Source organism: Gadus chalcogrammus, chromosome 21, assembly GCF_026213295.1.
Source record: "Gadus chalcogrammus isolate NIFS_2021 chromosome 21, NIFS_Gcha_1.0, whole genome shotgun sequence".
In the NCBI taxonomy this organism is placed as follows: Eukaryota; Metazoa; Chordata; class Actinopteri; order Gadiformes; family Gadidae; genus Gadus; species Gadus chalcogrammus.
In genome coordinates, this window is record NC_079432.1 from 18011471 (window position 1) to 18029426 (window position 17956).

The window sequence follows — 17956 nt, forward strand, 5'->3', positions numbered from 1 at the left end:
GTTGCCCCAGGCAAGCGGGCAACCGTTAGTGTCAATCCCTGGGTCAGCCAGGGAAAGAAAGAGCAGGCTAGTTTCCACTTGAGGATAAGGTGGGTAGCGCGTGAGGGGACCCCGCCACGCTGGATCTAATGGACAGTGCGGAGGTGGTGGTATTTCTAGCACCGCTGCTGTGAATGGCACTTCATACACAACAGAGAGTTTGTGTGAGTGCATGGGTGTAGTGTGTCAGTGGGTATTCTTCTTTTTGATCAATGCAAAGTATCCGTGTCCCTCTACGTCACACAACCATTTGTTCGTACAGCATGCACAGAGCCTGTTGTTCCTCCACTTCTTTTTCATGGCCAACGTTTGAGCTGCACATCGATCCCCCCGCACTCCTGATGCAGGATGCTGAGGTGGGAGCTTATTCTACCACACATTTGGAGTCAGGTTATTGTTCAGGGCCACAATTTGGTGGACTTTTGACCACCATTATGGACTTCTAACCACCATGCTCTCTTGTTGGCCCTGAACCTTGCCAGTTCACTAGGAAGGTGAAGGGTTTTGGAAAAAAGCCACAAAATCTACAACGACGTGTGTGGAACAGATCTGTGAGATGTCATTGTGGTGGTATTTAGAAAACACTTTCAAATGTGATGCATTTACTGTAACTGTTTGAGCTACAGCTAATAAATGGACTACCCTGCACTCTTCTGTTTTTTCAAACTAGGTTGCGCAGCACTTAAAGGGAAACTTCACCCATTTCCATTAAGCTTTGTATCTTTAGAAACCCACTCATATTTTTGAATGGTCGTGCATCATTCCCTTATTTTCTGGAGAGACTGTAGTGTAAGAGGTGTGTAAGAGGGGAGGATTTTCGTAAGACTACAAGCACTAGGGGGTGGGACCCGCTGATCTAGATCAGCGGGAGTGGCCAGCGAAGCTGTGCATCGTGGTGCATGGTGGGAGTTGTTGTCTTCAATCCACAAGCGCCAAAAAGTCACTTTCTGCCTTTTCTCGGTCAAGAGGGCACCAAATAAGAATTTTATTTTATTATTCGACTACATATAGGACCCAATTTCAATACATATTCATGCCTCCACCGGTGAAATGCTCCTTTAAACTTGAGTTTTGTAGCCACTCCAATTGTATTAGTTCTTTGTTGTTGGCCTGTCTGATAAGTCGCTCTGGATGAAATTGTCTGCTGAATGTAAATGTAATGTAAGGTGCTACTGTGTCAACCTTAATGTACAAGGCTCTATATTGCTGCTGATGAGTACATCTCGTTTTTCCCCTCAGTGCATAACATGAAACCACTGCTTACTGTCAGCTTCACCTCGGGGGACATCAGCCTGATGAACAACTATGATGACCTCTCCCCAACCCTCATCAGAACCCGCCTCAAAGGTGTGTGTGTGTGCGTGCGTGTGTGTGTGTGTGTTATTGAGTGTTCTATGAATCTTGCAAGACCTGCTCCACAACTCCTTAAGCTCACAGGAATTTAGGAACAAGAGTTTGGTAGCAAAGGACAGAGAAGATGGCTTAAAACAAGTTCCAGGCAATGTAGTGCTAGGCTCTTTCCCTCCAATGTCCTCAGCCAGCGATAGGCATGGTCAAGCAAGAGGCCTACCCCCTTCATGCCCTCCCGGTAGGGAGCAGTGCTCCTGTTTTGGCTAAAGCGTTTGCTCAGTGATTGAACGTTCCCCAGTCCACGCGTCTTGACGTCCTTCTCCTTCCTCCAGATGTGATGATCCAGTGGTGCTCCCAGGGGGACCTCCTGGCCGTGGCGGGGATGGAGAGGGGGGTGCTTGCTCCCGACCCCTCCGGTCTGCACCCGGTCAAGAACGCCATCGTCAAGTTCTACAACGTCCGCGGGGAACATATCTACACACTGGACACGCCGGCCCAGGTGACCCAGAACAGCTGGCCTTCTGGGGGCAGATTGGTTCTATGAGCGGGTGGAGCCTGATGTGATGTATCAGAGGAGTGGGGGTCGTCCAGGAGGGCCCAGGGGTTCGGGAGTTTGATCCGAGCTTAAAGGTCCCGGTTCAGTCTCTCATGAATGCAGCAGGGCTGGGCCATATGACCACATATATCTGGCGAGAGAAAATGTCCATAAATAGCTGTTTTCCTACTGTAATTTCACTTTAAGGTAGAAGGGTTAGGGTCAGTTTTTTTTCCCGCTAATTTGTCTGTTCTGATCATCACTTCCTGCTATAATTAGTGAAGATAAAGTGTATTTCATTTGTCAATTAGTCAAAAGTAGTCATGAGACTTGTGGTTATTCTGGGGAGAGCTTGTTTCATTGAGTTGAAAGAATAGGTAGTATTTAGTGATATACTGTATATCGTTATGGAGATATGTAATGACCCATAACCTGATATATATCGTTATCGAGATATGAAATGACCCCTATCGTGATAGATATCGAGATACGAAATGAATGAAAAAGCCCTAGGGCCCTATTTTAACAGTCTGAAACGTAAGTGAGAAGCGCCAAGCGCAAGTAGCTTTGTGGGCGATTCTATGGCGATGTTGCTATTTTACCGGCGCATAAATGACTCCTGCGCCCGGCGCAAATCTAAAAAAAGGTTGGTCTGAAGTAGTCTAATTACCAGTAGTTGTGGTTTGGGCGTAACGTGCAATAAACAATGAGAGTGCCATCTCCCATCCCCTTTGAGAGCCATGAGCGCATTTGAATCTGACGAGTTTATATTTTGACAGCGTGTTTGCAGTCTCCGATGAGACAGATGCATGACCACATGAATTTCAAAGTTCAAATGGCTCAGTTTATGGCCAAATAATATGGCCATAAAATATTATGGCGTCTGTTCCTAATTCAAAAAAATAATAATATGGCGCCTGTTCCTATTCAAAATAATATGGCGTCTGTTCCTAATTCACACATGAAATAGCGTTTTCTTCCAGAAATACTGAGTCCTCAAATAAATTTCGGCAAAGAAAACTTAACACACGTATGATATGCGGTAACTGTGGTTCTATTTAATGATATACGCATTATAGTACATTAACAAACTTCGTTTCTTACCAGTATTGTATGCATTATTGTTATCGACTTCTGTTCCTAATATGCATTTGTCCCCCCATTAATATACATTGCCATGGACTGTATTATGCGTTACGTGTTTAGTTTGCGTGTGTTTAAACAGATGGACGCACACACGCACGCCCGCATTCATTAATTATTTTACGCATACACACATGCACGCCCGCAATCATTCATTATTTTTAACACTCACTCGCGTTAAAACAATGTTTTCTAACGATCAAATACTCATCAATCCTAAAAGTTATGGGCTTGTACACGATGTCTGTGTCAAGAAAATATGTGTTAGCTGTATGGTGTTTTCAGATGTTTACCAAGAATGTGTGGCTAGGTAGATGAGAGAAGCAAAGTGTATGCGAGAGGTGCACAAGCAACATTATGCATGTGCCCTTAAAATAGCATCTGAACAACGCGCCACTGACTTTAAACCAGGTATTTCCTGGTTTGTGGTGCAATTGTCTTCTGAAACTGCAAAATAGCACCAGGCAGCGTTTGCGGCAGAATACGCCTCCTCCTTTTGCCGAACCGCCCCTTGGGGCACAAGATCATACCATAATTTACCGACCCGTGGCGGTGAAGGGAAAAGAACGCTCTGCGCCAGTTGCAAACTAGCAACGACACATGCGTCAGTGTAGAAATTAAATTGCGCCGGATGCAAGATAGGGTCCCTAGTGTGCAGTCTAGCTGTCGGCCTCCTGAAGCAAGATGCCCCTCATATTCATTCTGACCTCGCATTCAAATCAAAACAACAGTGTTTACGGTACATCCCTGTGGATCAACGTGTCTGCTAAATGGGCAGCAGGAGGATTGTCGCCCCGGTGAGACCCTCCCACTCACACTCTGTCTCCCCCTTTGTCTCCCCCAGCGGCCCATCACCACGCTGTGCTGGGGCCACCGGGACTCACGTCTGTTCCTGGCGTGCGGCCCAGCGCTGTACGTGGTGCGCGTGGAGCACCGCGTGGCCGGCCTGCAGCTGCTGTGCCAGCAGGGCATCGCCTCGGCGCTCCGGGAGGAGAAGGACGCCGCCAAGCTGGTCATCCCCGCCCGCCTGTGCTCCTATGTCACGGCCGCCTTCACACCCACCATCAAGGTTCATCTCAATTCAATTTTATTTGTACAGCCAGTGATCACCATAACCGTCTCAAAGGGCCAAATACTTATGACATACAGGTAAATACATGCAAATCACATTAAATTGATGATGTGAATTGAAGGTGAGTGGGGGGGGACAGGAACAACAAAGCAAAACCAGTTCATACATTTATTACTGATGAATGAGAATCATAACCTCACAAAGCACTGCTTTGATTCTGACTGTGGAAAACCAAATCCAAAACAGAAAGACGGATTGAATTAATTTATGAAAGCATTGTGTGCGGTCTCCCCTCCGGCCGTGTGCATCGAGGTATTAAAGATGATCATTATTATGTTTAATACACACAGCCGCCCATCCCGGACCCAAACAACATGCGTGACTTTGTGAGCTACCCCACTGCCGGCAACGAGCGGCTGCACTGCACCATGAAGCGCACAGAGGACAACCCCGAGGTGGGCGGGCCCTGCTACACGCTGTACCTGGAGTACCTGGGGGGCCTGGTGCCCATCCTGAAGGGCCGGCGCATCAGCAAGCTGCGCCCCGAGTTCGTCATCATGGACCCAAAGACGGACGGGAAAGCAGGTAGGACGCCCAGCGGCTTGGAGTGCTCAGCTTTTTGCAATGGATAACTTGAACTAACACACAACACAGAGTAACTTTGTTATTTTGAACATTGAGCCCCCTTTCTGGTTTGTCTAGGATGAAATAGAGACACCGAAATGTTGATTTGATCCTGTCTTGGGTAATTGGCTAATTTCGAATCGCCCCTGCCTGCTTCACAATGGCTGGCTACGGGCATTCACAAACCTTTCCTTAAGACAACCCTCAATATTAGTTTTCAGAAATGTACAACTCACCAAGTGGTTAGTGGTGTTTTATGATGTTCCAAGTAGGGATTGGTCAGAAAATCTGATTATTCGATTATTCGTTCCAGAGGGCCAAATCGATTTTTAACATTTGGACCGTTAAACATTTTTTCCCATTCAAATATAAAGTTTTTCACAAGCCATAACTTTGTTTCCCTGGTAAAGCCTGAGGGTTTAACTAATACCTGGAACAATAGAGTACTACAGTGAAAACGGCCCCATTGTCCTGGCAACCGGATTTTCAGTTCTAAACAACCGAACGAGAGATGGCGTTTTCCATTGCTGCCATGTGTTGTTTCTTTCAAAATGAAAATAAATAAAAAATAAAAACATTTCGAGGCTTTCATGTATTCCTCATGGGTTATTAAAAGGAAAAGTTTGACGACGTTACTTTCGTTTTTTTTTTTTATATGAAGACAATATATTCTCAATATTACTTGCATCATTGGTAAAGCAAACTCGCGAATCAATTCGTGTGGCATAGGATTTCCCCTTGGTTCTTTTGGTTTGTGTAGAACCGAATATCGGTTGCTATGGAAACGTGACCTCCCACTTTAGTACTCTATCATTACCTTCCCGTAAAGTTCTTATGCAACGGAAACGTTGTTCACTCCTCCAGTAAATAGGACGGACCTTTGCTACGACTTGGCAACAGGAAGTATTCTAGTCTGCTCAGCTATGAGCCAGAGAGCTAACGTTATGCATTGTACATATTTATAATTCGAAATTCGTCCCAGCCTTTATACAACAGATACTCTAGGGTCTATAGCATATCGCAGAGTTTTCTGATTACAGTGTAATTCATTTTTCGCAATTTACCAGCTCTCGTTTTGAATACCAAATAACGGCGCCATTCGTTTCAATGGAATTCGCGACGGTCTATACTTTCAACATAAAGTGTACATATTTATAATTTGAAATTCATCCCAGCCTTTATACAACAGATACTATAGGGTCTACAGCATATAACCACGTTTTCTGATTACAGTTTAATGCATTTTTCACAACAGACAATTTGAGTGGAACTACTTAGCAGGTAGTTGTTTTTTTGCGTTTAAGATATTAAGTGATTTCTTGCCGATGATCCATGGCTGCCTATGTGAATGTCGGCAGACATCGAATAATCGACTATTCGTTCATACCACCCACTGATTATTCGACCATGAAAAATTTGAGTTATTCACATCCCTAGTTCCAAGTCAAGTATCGTAGCGAAATACAGTTTCTGTCGTGTATTATTCAGCATTTTGTAAATCCATTGATTTCGGTTGGAAGACTCATTGCTCGTTGACCGGAAACGGAAAGGCGGGCTGGTTGTATTCTTTCGTTCCGTTATAGCCCTACTGTTGAGACGGAGAACCGAGGAAAAGGACTACAACCAGCCCCCCTTTCTGTTTCTGGTCTACATCGCAATGAGGCGATTCGAAATGAGCCAGATACCCGAGACAGGACCAATAGTCAAAATTTCAGTATCAACCACTCTATTTCATCCTAGACAAACCAGAAAGGGGGCTCAATGTTCAAAATACCGGAATTTTGCTTTAAGGTACACAAGGTACTCACCTTTGAAACCCTTCATATATACACTACCGTTCAAAAGTTTGGGGTCACCCAGACAATTTCATGTATTCAATACAATCAACTAACCACTTTTATTCAACAGCTTTCAGCTGTGCTAACATAATTATGTAGTGTATGCTTTGCCCTAATAACTGTGAAACCATGAACACGTTGGTAGGTAGCTTGTATTTTTCAGTTGAAAGATGTACGTTTTGTTGCTTTGACATAATCTGGCAAGTTTTTCCCAGCTGATTGAAGAATTTTAAAGGTGAAGACTTCTGGCGTTGGCAGTGAGAGACGAGGGGCGGAAATGGACTGGTGTTAATTACAGACAGCTTAATGGGCCCTCGATGGCTCCTGGGTTCCTCATCAATCAAACGGCTCCCCTTCTGGCCCAGTGATAGATGAAGCAAGCCATGAAATGATTGCAGCCCAGTTACACTGTATAATGGCCATCAAATAGATGAGCTTGACCTACAGCAGTGACAGACACACTCACAGACAGACACACTCACAGACAGACAGACGCACTCACAGACAGACAGACGCACTCACAGACAGACAGACACACTCACAGACAGACAGACACACTCACAGACATACAGACACCCTCACACCCCCAAACAGAAAAACACACACGAAAAGTTAAATGCCATTTATTTGATAGCATATGTTGTGGATATGTGAGGATGTGGTTGCGTACCAGGGGGTACTGCCCTGGCTGCATGACGACTCATGCTTTCTAACTCATTTTTTCTAGTTTATTTTACCTACATGTTAACAAACAAATATTCTGAGAAGGAGATCAATCAAGGAGATGAGGAAGCAAAGATGTATCTGCCATATCCCTGTATTAATGCTTTTGTATTGGTGTTTGTAGAGTTGCTTTGAAAAATTGTTACATGATCTAAGCCCTCATGTCACATATACTTGTCATATACTCTTTTTCAGTTGGCAGTTCTACATTCAGCACCAGTGAGTGGAAATTATATACACATACTGTTGAGTACACAACACATCAGGGGTTCTGGTAAACACCAGGTCTTATAGGTTACCCACCGCATCAGAACAACATCTGTCTGTTGGTGCCATATAAAGTACTACCTATTATGATCATTGGGGTGGGAATCACAGGGTACTTCACGATACCATACGCGAAACATGGCCCGCGATGCCGATAGTATTGCGATTCTGCAATAATCAATATATTGTTAGACAATCCTATAAAGATACATCATGATATATGTCTAACGAGGATGAATATAAAATGAGAGTGAAAAGATAAAGTGATGGATTTTGGTCTTTGTTCATGGTCCAAGCTGTTTAGAGTGGCTTATTTTATTTATTAAAGTATCGATATTTGGGGCGATATTTTCTGTCTAACTCTTGATGCATGAAGCATGAAAATGCTAAATAAATTCTTAAAATAAATATGCAAAAATAAATTGCCTTCCGATCAGTGGAATAGGCAATGACCTGATTCAAGCGTCTTGCTAGACTCATGCCAGACAATGCATATGGGTAGTAATGTAAGCCATTGTTTTGAGATTAAATTGCATCTCCCCCCTTGCCCTCTTCTTGGTTCCTTATTAGATGAGGTCTACAGCAACACACTGATCTCTTCCATGATTGACAGCTGTAACTGCTCAGACTCCAGCGACATAGAGCTTAGCGATGACTGGGTTGGCAAGAAATCCCCAAAGATCTCCAGAGGCAGCAAATCCCCCAAACTTCCCAGGTGAGAGTACACACACACACACACACACACACACACACACACACACACACACACACACACACACACACACACACACACACACACACACACACACACACACACACACACACACACACACACACACACACACACACACACACACACACACACACATTCTCTGACACATACACACACACTCTGTCTTACGCACGCCATGTACTCTGCGTTGCGTTTGTTGATTATGGTTGCTTTGGCGTGTGCCATTCTTTATAAAAAAATAAATGTGACACTATATTCAAAACCGGTTAAAGCAAGTGATGAACAATTCTTACTTGTTGACTGTAAAGAACTTTGTTTGATGGAGCCTGAACCCATCATCTAGGGAGCTATCATCATCTACCAAGCAACTTCAGTGAAACAAGGGTTGTACATGATCCTAAATCCCCTCTCCAACCTGACGAAGAAAACATTCTTACACCTGCTAACATCTGGCTGTTGACTTTGGTGTGAAAGATGGCAATCTGCAATCTTTGCCAGGAGAAGCGCGTTGAAGTTCTGGAGTTTGACGTTGACGACATGCAACGGCCATTTTGTTGTTTGAACCGCATTTGAAAGAGACTAAGTCGCACATAGTGTAAACATAGCATGTTTTTCTGGCAGAGAAAACCGGCTTCTGGCTGGTTTTCCCGTTCTTCATAACCTGTGTATACACCCTTATTCTGGAGGGAAAAGGGCATCATGGGATTTAAGGTCTGATATAAAGTAAACAAAGTTAAAGGGATTGATTGTGGAGACTGTTATGGATTGGCCAGGGCTGAAGTGGCGGGAGGTGTTCATTTGCAATACACTACGGGGGGAAGTCGACCGTATATAAGACTTCTTGCCTAAAGTTGCAGTATAAATGGCAACATAACACCTTTCAATTGGAGAGTAGGGGAGCTACCAGGCTGGCGTCTCCCTTAGGGATAGTGTGAGAGCTCAGCCATATGAGAGGAGCTCGGAGTCGAGCCGCTGCTCCTCTGCTTAGAAAGGAGTCAGTTGAGGTGGTTCATCTGGTAAGGATGCCCACTGTGCGCCAGTGGGCAGGAGGCCTCGGGAAGACCCAGGACTAGGAGGAGAGATTATAGCTCAACACTGTCCTGGGACCACCTCGGGATCCCCCCGTCAGAGCTGGTCAATGTGGCCGCGGAAAGGGAAGTCTGGTCCCCCTGCTAGAGCTGCTGCCCCCGCATCCCGAGCCCGGATAAGCGGTTTTGAAGACGATGGTGGGACGATGAGGATGAGGGTGCTACCTTTTAAGGTGCAAGGATATTTGAGCATTATGACTTCACTCAAAAGGGCCATTTCTAATCAACATTGGCCCTTACTTGTCCTTGAGTCACACGTCCTTCACTACAATCTTACCATATTGGAATTCTTTGCATTGTACTGCTTACTTCACTCACCGCATACCTAAACCATTTTTTTTCCATTTGCTATTTTCTCTGTAGAGACTTAGTCTGTCCCTTTACCAACAGGATAAACATCGATCCAAGAAAGTCCCCCAAACTGTCCCGCGCAACGCAAGAGATCTCAAGGTCGCCAAGGTTACCCATACGGAAGCCCTCCATTGGCTCTCCCAGTCTCACGCGGAGAGAATTTCCGCTAGATGACATCACACAGGTAGTGATGATTTCTGTTCACAATGCCATTTTATTCACAACAACGATGTGATGTCACATGTGTTGTCATTTAAGAATAGCAGAGGATTCATTGGTGTTTTTTTCTTCTGCGTTGCCTAGCATAATTACCTTGCTCAGGTCACATCAAACATCTGGGGAACCAAGTTCAAGATCGTGGGGCTGGCTGCGTTCCTGCCCACCAACCTCGGCGCAGGTAAAACACTGTCCACTCTGCTAGCTAAAATGTGATCCAATAATCATGGCATGTGGCTTTTCTTACCTTCCTTAATATTCTTCCTTTCCCTGCCTGCAGTCATCTACAAGACCAGCCTCCTCCACCTGCAGCCGCGCCAGATGACCGTCTACCTGCCCGAGGTCCGCAAGGTCTCCATGGACTACATCAACCTCCCGGTCTTCAGTCCCAACGTCTTCAGTGAGGACGAGGACGACCTCCCTGCTGCGGGCACCACCGTCCCCGACGTCAACAACCCGCCCTGCAGTGTCAACATCCCCATCGCCCCCATCCACAGCCCCGCCCAGGCCATGTCCCCCACCCAAAGCATCGGCCTGGTCCAGTCCCTCCTAGCCAATCAGAACGTCCAGCTGGACGTCCTCTCCCGCCCCATGGCCAGCCCCGACGGGGCCACTGCGGGGGGCTCGGACCAGGGCCAGACAGCCCAGTACGCAGTCTCAGCCCGGTACTCCAGTCCAGGGCAGGTCATCTTTGGAGGGGTCGATATGGGTCACCTCATGGGGGGGTCATCCTCCCATCACCCACAGCAAATACAGCCGCAGCAAAGTCGCCATCAACAACAGCAACAACAGCAACAGCAAATTCAACAACAGCAGCAGCAACTTCAACAACAACAGCAGCAGCAGCAACTTCAACAACAGCAGCAGCAACTTCAACAACAGCAGCAGCAGCAACTTCAGCAGCAGCAGCAACAGGTTCAACAGCATCAACAACATCTTCATCTTAACCATCAACAGCAGCATCTTAAACAACAGTACCAACAACAGCATCTTCAGCAAAACCATCAACCGCCCCAACATCAACAGCTTCAACACCAACAACAGCATCAACAACAACAACAACAACAGTACCAACAGCAACTGCAGCAACAACAGCTTCAGCACCATCATCAACAGCTCCAACAGCAGCAGATGCTGCAGCAGATCCAGCAAATGCAGCAGCAGCAGCAGCAGCAGCAGCAGCTCCAGCAGCAGCAGCAGCAGCAGCTGCAGCATCAACAGCAGCTCCAGCAGCACATGCAGCAGCAGCATCTGCAGCAGCAGCACATACAACACATACAGCAGCAGCTGCAACAACAACAGCAGCAGCAGCAGCTGCAGCAACAGCAGCAGCAGCAGCTTCAGCAACAGCATCAGCAGCTGCAGCAACAGCAACAAATGCAAACACATCAGCAGCAGCAGAATCCTCAAATGCAACAGCAGCTACAGCAGCATCAAGTCCAAGCTCAGATGCCTGCATCGTCGCTGTCATCCGCTCAGTCTCCAGGTGCAGCCCTGCACCTACTGCAGCCGGTTGCCCTGCAGATCCAGATCCCTCATCTACTGGCGGACGTGGCGGTCGAGAGAGGTGGGCACGGGGTCGAACACGAGCACCTGCTGAAGATCAAGGCCGGCCGCCCCGCCCTGCAGCTGGCTGAGGGCGACACGGTGGTGTTCAGTGCGCCCCTAGAGCTCAGCAAGATGAACCCCCCGCCCCCTTATCCAGGGACGGTGGCGGCAGCGGCAGCGGCCTCCTCCGGCGGAGCTCCTCAGCACGCAGACCTGGGCATGAAGAAGTCGGACTTCCCTCAGTATCCCTCGGGCCCGCCGCCATCGGGGGCCACGCCGTACCCCACGCCCCTGGGCTACGAGCGAATCACCACCTTTGACAGCAGTGGCAACGTGGAGGAGGTGTGTCGGCCCAGAACCCGGCTCATCTGCAACCAGAACGTCTACACGCTGCAGAGCCCCGGCAGCTCAGCCACACTCAGGGTCACCTCCTCATCCTCATCCTCAGCCGAGGGCAAGAAGATCCAGCTACCCTACTCCTCCGCTACCCTCAACAGACTCACTGTTCCGCGGTACTCCATACCAAGTGGAGATCCGCCCCCTTACCCAGACCCGGCCAATCAGAACAATGCTGCCAGTAGGAACCCGAGACTGGACAGCAACCTCATCCATGCCACTCTCAGGCGGAATAGCCGAGAGGCCGCTCTCAAGGTCTCCCAGATCCTAGACCAACCGAGACCCCTGCCCCCTAAAGCCAAGAACAGTGCCCCGTTGGCCGCCTCCTACCAGCAGAGGGCGCCCACCGCCCTGTACACCTGCAGCCAGTGTAGCAGTGGATCCAGCATTGGGGGTCCGGCTCCAGGCAGCACCAACGGCATCGCTGGGGGGACAATCATCAGGCAGGACTTCCCTCCTGGGAACGGGGCTCCGCACAGCACAGTGATTGTCCACTCCAACAGCACTACGTTGCTGGCCTCTCAGTCCTCCTACAGCCTGCTGGGTGCCCTGGACGGGCCCGGGGCTGGAAGTGGGAGCGGCCGGGACAGGACCGACTACATCAACTCTGCCTTCACCGAGGACGAGAACCTCAACCAGTCCCTGAGGCATCTGGCACTGGGAGGAGCTGACATGTCTGATTTGGTGGTCAAGCGACCCCCTCCCTATCAGTGGGAGCCAGCCACCACAGATGAGGTGTGGGTTCCTCAAGAACGGACAGCAACTCTGACCCCCACGGGGCCCCCAGGAGCCCACAAACCACCTCCCCTCATCCTGGGCCCAGCTCAGCACCTAGACATTTCCAGGCTTCCGTTCATCCTTTCTCCAAAGTCCCCCACCAGCCCCAGCGTTGCGTCGTTCCATGCCGCAGCGGTCGCCGCCGGTTACCAGATCTCTCTCCAGTACACCCCGGCTACATCCTACTCAGGGCCACAGATGCAGCCCATCCCTGGGTCCCCTCGTCCCTGCTCCTCTCCTAAGGAGATGGTGGCCCCGGTGCCTCTGCCACAGCAGGACGCCGCCTTGGTCGTACCGCCCGGCTACACGGCCAACCTGGCCAACCTCACCTGCTGTCCTCTTCCGCCCATGTACCCCGGAGGCAGCTCGTGTGGCAGGCTCCCCATCCCTCCCATCGCCCTCCATGCCCCCTGGGGTACGTACAGCCCCTGTCCCCCTGTGCCCGGCCCTACTGCGCCTCTGCCCCTGCCCCCTAAGGCCTCGCAATTGGCGGCCTTGGAGAAAAACGCTTACGCGGTTCCTGCCCCGGCTACCCTTCCACCAGCGGTTCCTCCTTCTCCGCCTCCTCCTCCTCCGACTACCTCCTCTCTGCCCCCAGCAGAGTCTCAGAGCCATATGGGGGCCCCGGAGGCCATGGCGGCAGACGCCGGGGAGATGTTCCAGGAGGTCCTCTCCCTCACTGAGAGCCCTGCGCCACAGCGCTCCGACAAGTTCGGCAAGAAGAACCGCAAACGGACGGACGGGCGGCAGGACGAGGCGCCGCCGCCCCTCGGCGAGGGGGGCAAGTCCAAGAAGGAGGGCCGCGCGCTCGGGGACTTCAACTCGCTCATCTCCAGCCCACGTCTGGGCAGCAGGGACAAGAAGAAGCTGAAGGGACAGAAAGAGCAGCAGCTGAAGGCCAAGAAGCTGAGCAAGGCGGCGGGCAACAGCGAGTTCCAGGACAGCTCGGAGAGCGAGCCCGAGCTGTTCATCAGCGGTGACGAGCTGCTGAACCAGAGCGGGAAGAAGGGCTGGAAGAGCAAGCGGAGCCTGCGGGCCGCCAGCGAGCTGGAGGAGCTCAAGTGTCGCAAGGCCAACGAGAAGGAGGACCGAGGACTGGGCAGCCAGGGCTTTGTGTACGTCATGGCCAACAAACAGCCACTGTGGAACGAAGCCACCCAGGTGTACCAGCTGGACTTTGGGGGGCGCGTCACACAAGAGTCGGCCAAGAACTTCCAGATTGAACTGGAAGGGCGACAGGTGAGGAGGAGTTTGGATTAAGATGTATCTCTTCCACTATTTTTCATGTTAGTAAAATATATATATATATATATATATAATATATACTTAAAATTTAAACAAAGGAATTAGACTTTGGCCGTATGTTGAACTAACTAGTTTGCTTCCCCACAGGTGATGCAGTTTGGCAGAATCGATGGCAATGCCTACATCCTGGATTTCCAGTATCCCTTCTCTGCTGTGCAAGCCTTTGCTGTGGCTTTGGCCAACGTCACCCAACGCCTCAAATGATACCATTCTCCCTCCCTCTCTCTCTCCCTCTCTCCCTAGATTCAGGAGGAGATTTAGAGATTCAATTGCCATCTGCTGAACAAGCGCTGTTCGTCTGAAGTTTCTTAACTTTGAGTTGATTTTGTTGGAGACGAGGAAGAGGTTTACAGTGGTCCTCCCTGATCCGGTGGGGACGATTTAAACCATGCTGCACTACACAATGCTGCCAGTAGAGTCGGTGCAATAAGCGTTGGCTGCGGATGCCAAGTCTGTCCCCAGGGCGGCCTCGCTCGGCCCCTCAGAGGCCCCCAGCTGGGAGGGCCTGTCCAGAAGCTGAGCTTTTGGGCCATTTTGCAAATAAATATTGCTCTAGCTAGAAGACTTATGTAAACAGTGAACAAGCGGTTATGTATCTTGTTTGAGTGGTTCTACCAGAAGCCTTTGTTTCTGTGTGGTCTATAAGAGGAGCAGCTGTAATACTTGAAAAAAAAAAAAACTAAACACATCCTGGCGATTGAACATTTGGGTTTTCTTATTTTTTTTGAGGGGGTGGGGGGGGGGTTGCGGGGAGGTTGCAGGAGAATGCAGAGGTACTACTGGGCACTGAAATCCATTGCTGTACAACATTCAGTGAAAACAGCAACCACTGTATTTACTGAACTGCTTTGGGATATTTTGTTTAAAAAAATACAGAAGTTCAACTTTGTAGAGAATAGGAGCACATTTTGTTTTACGCTCTCAGACATTTTATTTTTGTTACACTCAAAATGTCTGTGGCTGAATTTGAGGCTACATTGATACGTGTTGTTTAAGGGGAACCATGATTGAATTCACTTCTCTTGTTACTAAACCTGGAAGGGTAAGGGAATGAATAAAGCTTAGTCAAAGCCATCATCACAACAAGGTGGGAGTCTGAAGGAAGGACTGTTGCTCATCCACGATGGGTTTAATTTATCTGTTTGTTTACCACGTCTATACTTTGAATTCTACCTTTTAGTCATTGTTTATGTGTTCCCCTAACAATCTTAGTAAATTGCTGACATGGCTTTCAACCTATCTACTCTGTTTTGGAGCAAGACGGCTGAGTTAGAATTTCGCTGTATAGACTGAAGATATCCAAATTGAAGGGTTGTAAAGAATAGTATTGACTGACTAATCCTGTACTGTCATTGAGATATTAACCCTTCTTATGGTGACTTGAGGTTTAAAGATGGCCCTCAATAGCCTAAATTCTGGCGCCAAGCGATGTTTTTGTTCACTTTTTTTGTCTGCTGCCATCACTTCTGTGAAGTGAGTTAGTTAGTTAGTTCGGGGATATGCCCCGCCACCTTAAGAGACAAAGCTAAACTTGTAACACTTGCAAGGTACAGGAATTATTTTTGTATATTGTACCTCTGCCATTTCATACATTATTTAAACGCTGTGTAATCAACCAGTATCATTGATACATAGGAACTCCCCAGAGCTAGTGGAGTGGGGAGACAGTAGTTCACAGGGCTGTCTGCGCTGGGTTTCGGTACCAGATATCCTCAACAGAAATCAAATTCAAAGGAAACACAAACTGTCAAAAAGAGAGTTTTCACACAAGGAACTCTTCCATTCCCAAACCAAACATTGAAGGACGCAGTTTGTTGATCTAGCTGAAGGGGAGATTGGTCAAGTGTGTGACCCTTGGGTTATTTTTGACCCGTTCAAAGATTAAGGCCTAATGAAATGTGGTACACATAGTCCAGAAAGAATGTGCCAAAAACTATTGGTCAATGAAGATATGAACTGATAACTAGGAAAGACGCCTGGAGAGGGAAAGGATTTAGTCTGTTTAATGAAAACAAAATATCGGTTTTGAGCAGTCAATGACGATTTGATATTAAATGGACTGGATTACTACATTCATGTAGCTTTTTTCTCTTTTAAATGACATACATGTCAACAGATGGGGTCTAATGAACTTTGATGGAGAAATCGTTTAATCTTGACAGCATAAAGACAATAGGCATGGTGTTAACAAGATGGCTGACAATATCTTGTTTTGTGTTAGTTGTGCAATAGTTTCTTAGGAAGAAAGATTTTCCTTTGCCATCACATACTGACCGCAGTTTTACACAATGTTGTTCAAAACCTGTTGGCAGTGTTGCTGTCCTATACCTTTAATTTATACGTCATAATTTCCCAAAGGTTGTATATTACTTATGGACTTTTCATACTTATTTCTTTGTGTCAAGGGTTTGTTTCAAGTTGTTGACGAATAGTAAGATGGTAACATGGAAGGCTTTGAGCAGGAGGGGGTGGGGCAGATTATACAGTGTTTTGTGAAGTTTGCATTGGTTTAAAAAAAAAAAAAAAGATGTGAATGAGCAAGTGCCCAGTTGTTTAGTGTAGTTGTGTAGGATGTAACCGGTGTGTCTGTATTAAATTGTGCGGTCTATCAATCCCATCAGTGTTATAGCTATTACCTTCTATTGGTGTGTACTTTTACCCTGAAAAGAAGCTACTGTTTATTATTTGCTTTTTTTCCTTCTGTAGGGTTCTAACACACTCCTTTTCCTCATTATTTGTTCAGTTAGATTTGGATAAACACTAAGTCTTCAGATACACACCATTATTCACCGTTCCTAATCAGAATTTCCTACAGACATTGGTTAATTATTCACTTGTAATTTAATGGATGAGACAACCTCTTTATAACGCATTCCACTTTTCTTTTGAAAAGAAATGTGCTTTGTACTAGTAGATGTAGCCCTAAAGAAAAAGGAAGAAAAAAAACGTTGAGTATGATTTGGTGACTGAATGTTTATAGTGAATGAATAAGGCATGCCATGTAAATCATTTTACAATTATGTCACGCATCTTTTGAATAAAAACTCATTGTTTCTGAGAAAATGTTCCAGGTTACTGTTTTATTCATGGTTTTAACACTTATTCAACAACCTTTTGTGGGGATGAGGATTGTGATGGAGATGTGGGTTTATTGTGAAGGGGCGCCTTCCGCTCTCCGTGGTGCTGAAGCAGGCCCACGTGACCCTCTCCCCCTATGGTATGTGTGTGTGTGTGATGTGTGTTTACGCCCCTCTTTGGGTTTAATGCTTTTTTTGTACCCACACACAAACAAAACAGCTTCGTCGGCAGTTTCAATCCACCGAGGAAACAATAAAGAAAGATAACGTGGTTGTCCTCTAAAGGTTGCAGATTATTTTGAATCGCCATTTCCAGTCGCCAGTCCATAATGGACACCGACTACTCGGTGTTAGAAAACCCTCTCTGCAGCGAGCTCAAATACTTCTGTAGGAAGATACAGGAGGCCTATCACGACTTCAAGGAGGATCTAATACCTTACAGAGATGATCGCTTTTACAGGTAGGTGAGGTTTATAAATGCAGTCATGATGAAGAAATGTCACTGCAGTGCGAATTTGAGAAGACTGCATTGAATGTGTTGCCTCCACCCAATTGCATGATTTATTTTTCCCTAATTCGGAAAAATAAAGTTGAACAGAACCGTCCATGAGCTTGTCATCAAACTGAATCAAGATAAAACCTGTCAGCATTATCTAAAGGTAAAAATAATGCAATGTATTCACTCAACAGCAGGCCAATGCGGCGAATCGCACGTTAGAGCGCCGCCTTCTCCATTGACATTCGCTCATAATGCTTTCAGGGGGGAAAATAATATTTAAATATTAATAACTAAATTAATAAATGTTAGACTATGCAGGCTTTAGGGTACTCATTTTAGTTAACCTACTACTAGCCCAGTCAACAAGTCCGCCAA

The 17956-nt window shown here is 47.1% G+C and overlaps 1 protein-coding gene across 4 annotated transcripts in view; it reads left to right on the forward strand.

The window, feature by feature from the left end:
* Positions 1-17536, forward strand: part of tulp4a (TUB like protein 4a) — a 35969-nt gene extending 18433 nt beyond the window's left edge. The window contains exons 7-16 of one of the 4 annotated variants that reach the window (XM_056580643.1): positions 1279-1386; positions 1722-1888; positions 3912-4136; positions 4490-4724; positions 7520-7543; positions 8162-8306; positions 9776-9947; positions 10067-10160; positions 10260-13939; positions 14093-17536. In XM_056580643.1, coding sequence (XP_056436618.1) covers positions 1279-1386; positions 1722-1888; positions 3912-4136; positions 4490-4724; positions 7520-7543; positions 8162-8306; positions 9776-9947; positions 10067-10160; positions 10260-13939; positions 14093-14209 — 4967 coding nt within the window. In that variant the 3' untranslated portion in view covers positions 14210-17536. The remainder of the gene's footprint in view (positions 1-1278; positions 1387-1721; positions 1889-3911; positions 4137-4489; positions 4725-7519; positions 7544-8161; positions 8307-9775; positions 9948-10066; positions 10161-10259; positions 13940-14092) is intronic. The other 3 variants (XM_056580645.1, XM_056580644.1, XM_056580646.1) reach the window with 3 other exon arrangements.
* The last annotated feature ends 420 nt before the right edge of the window (positions 17537-17956 follow it).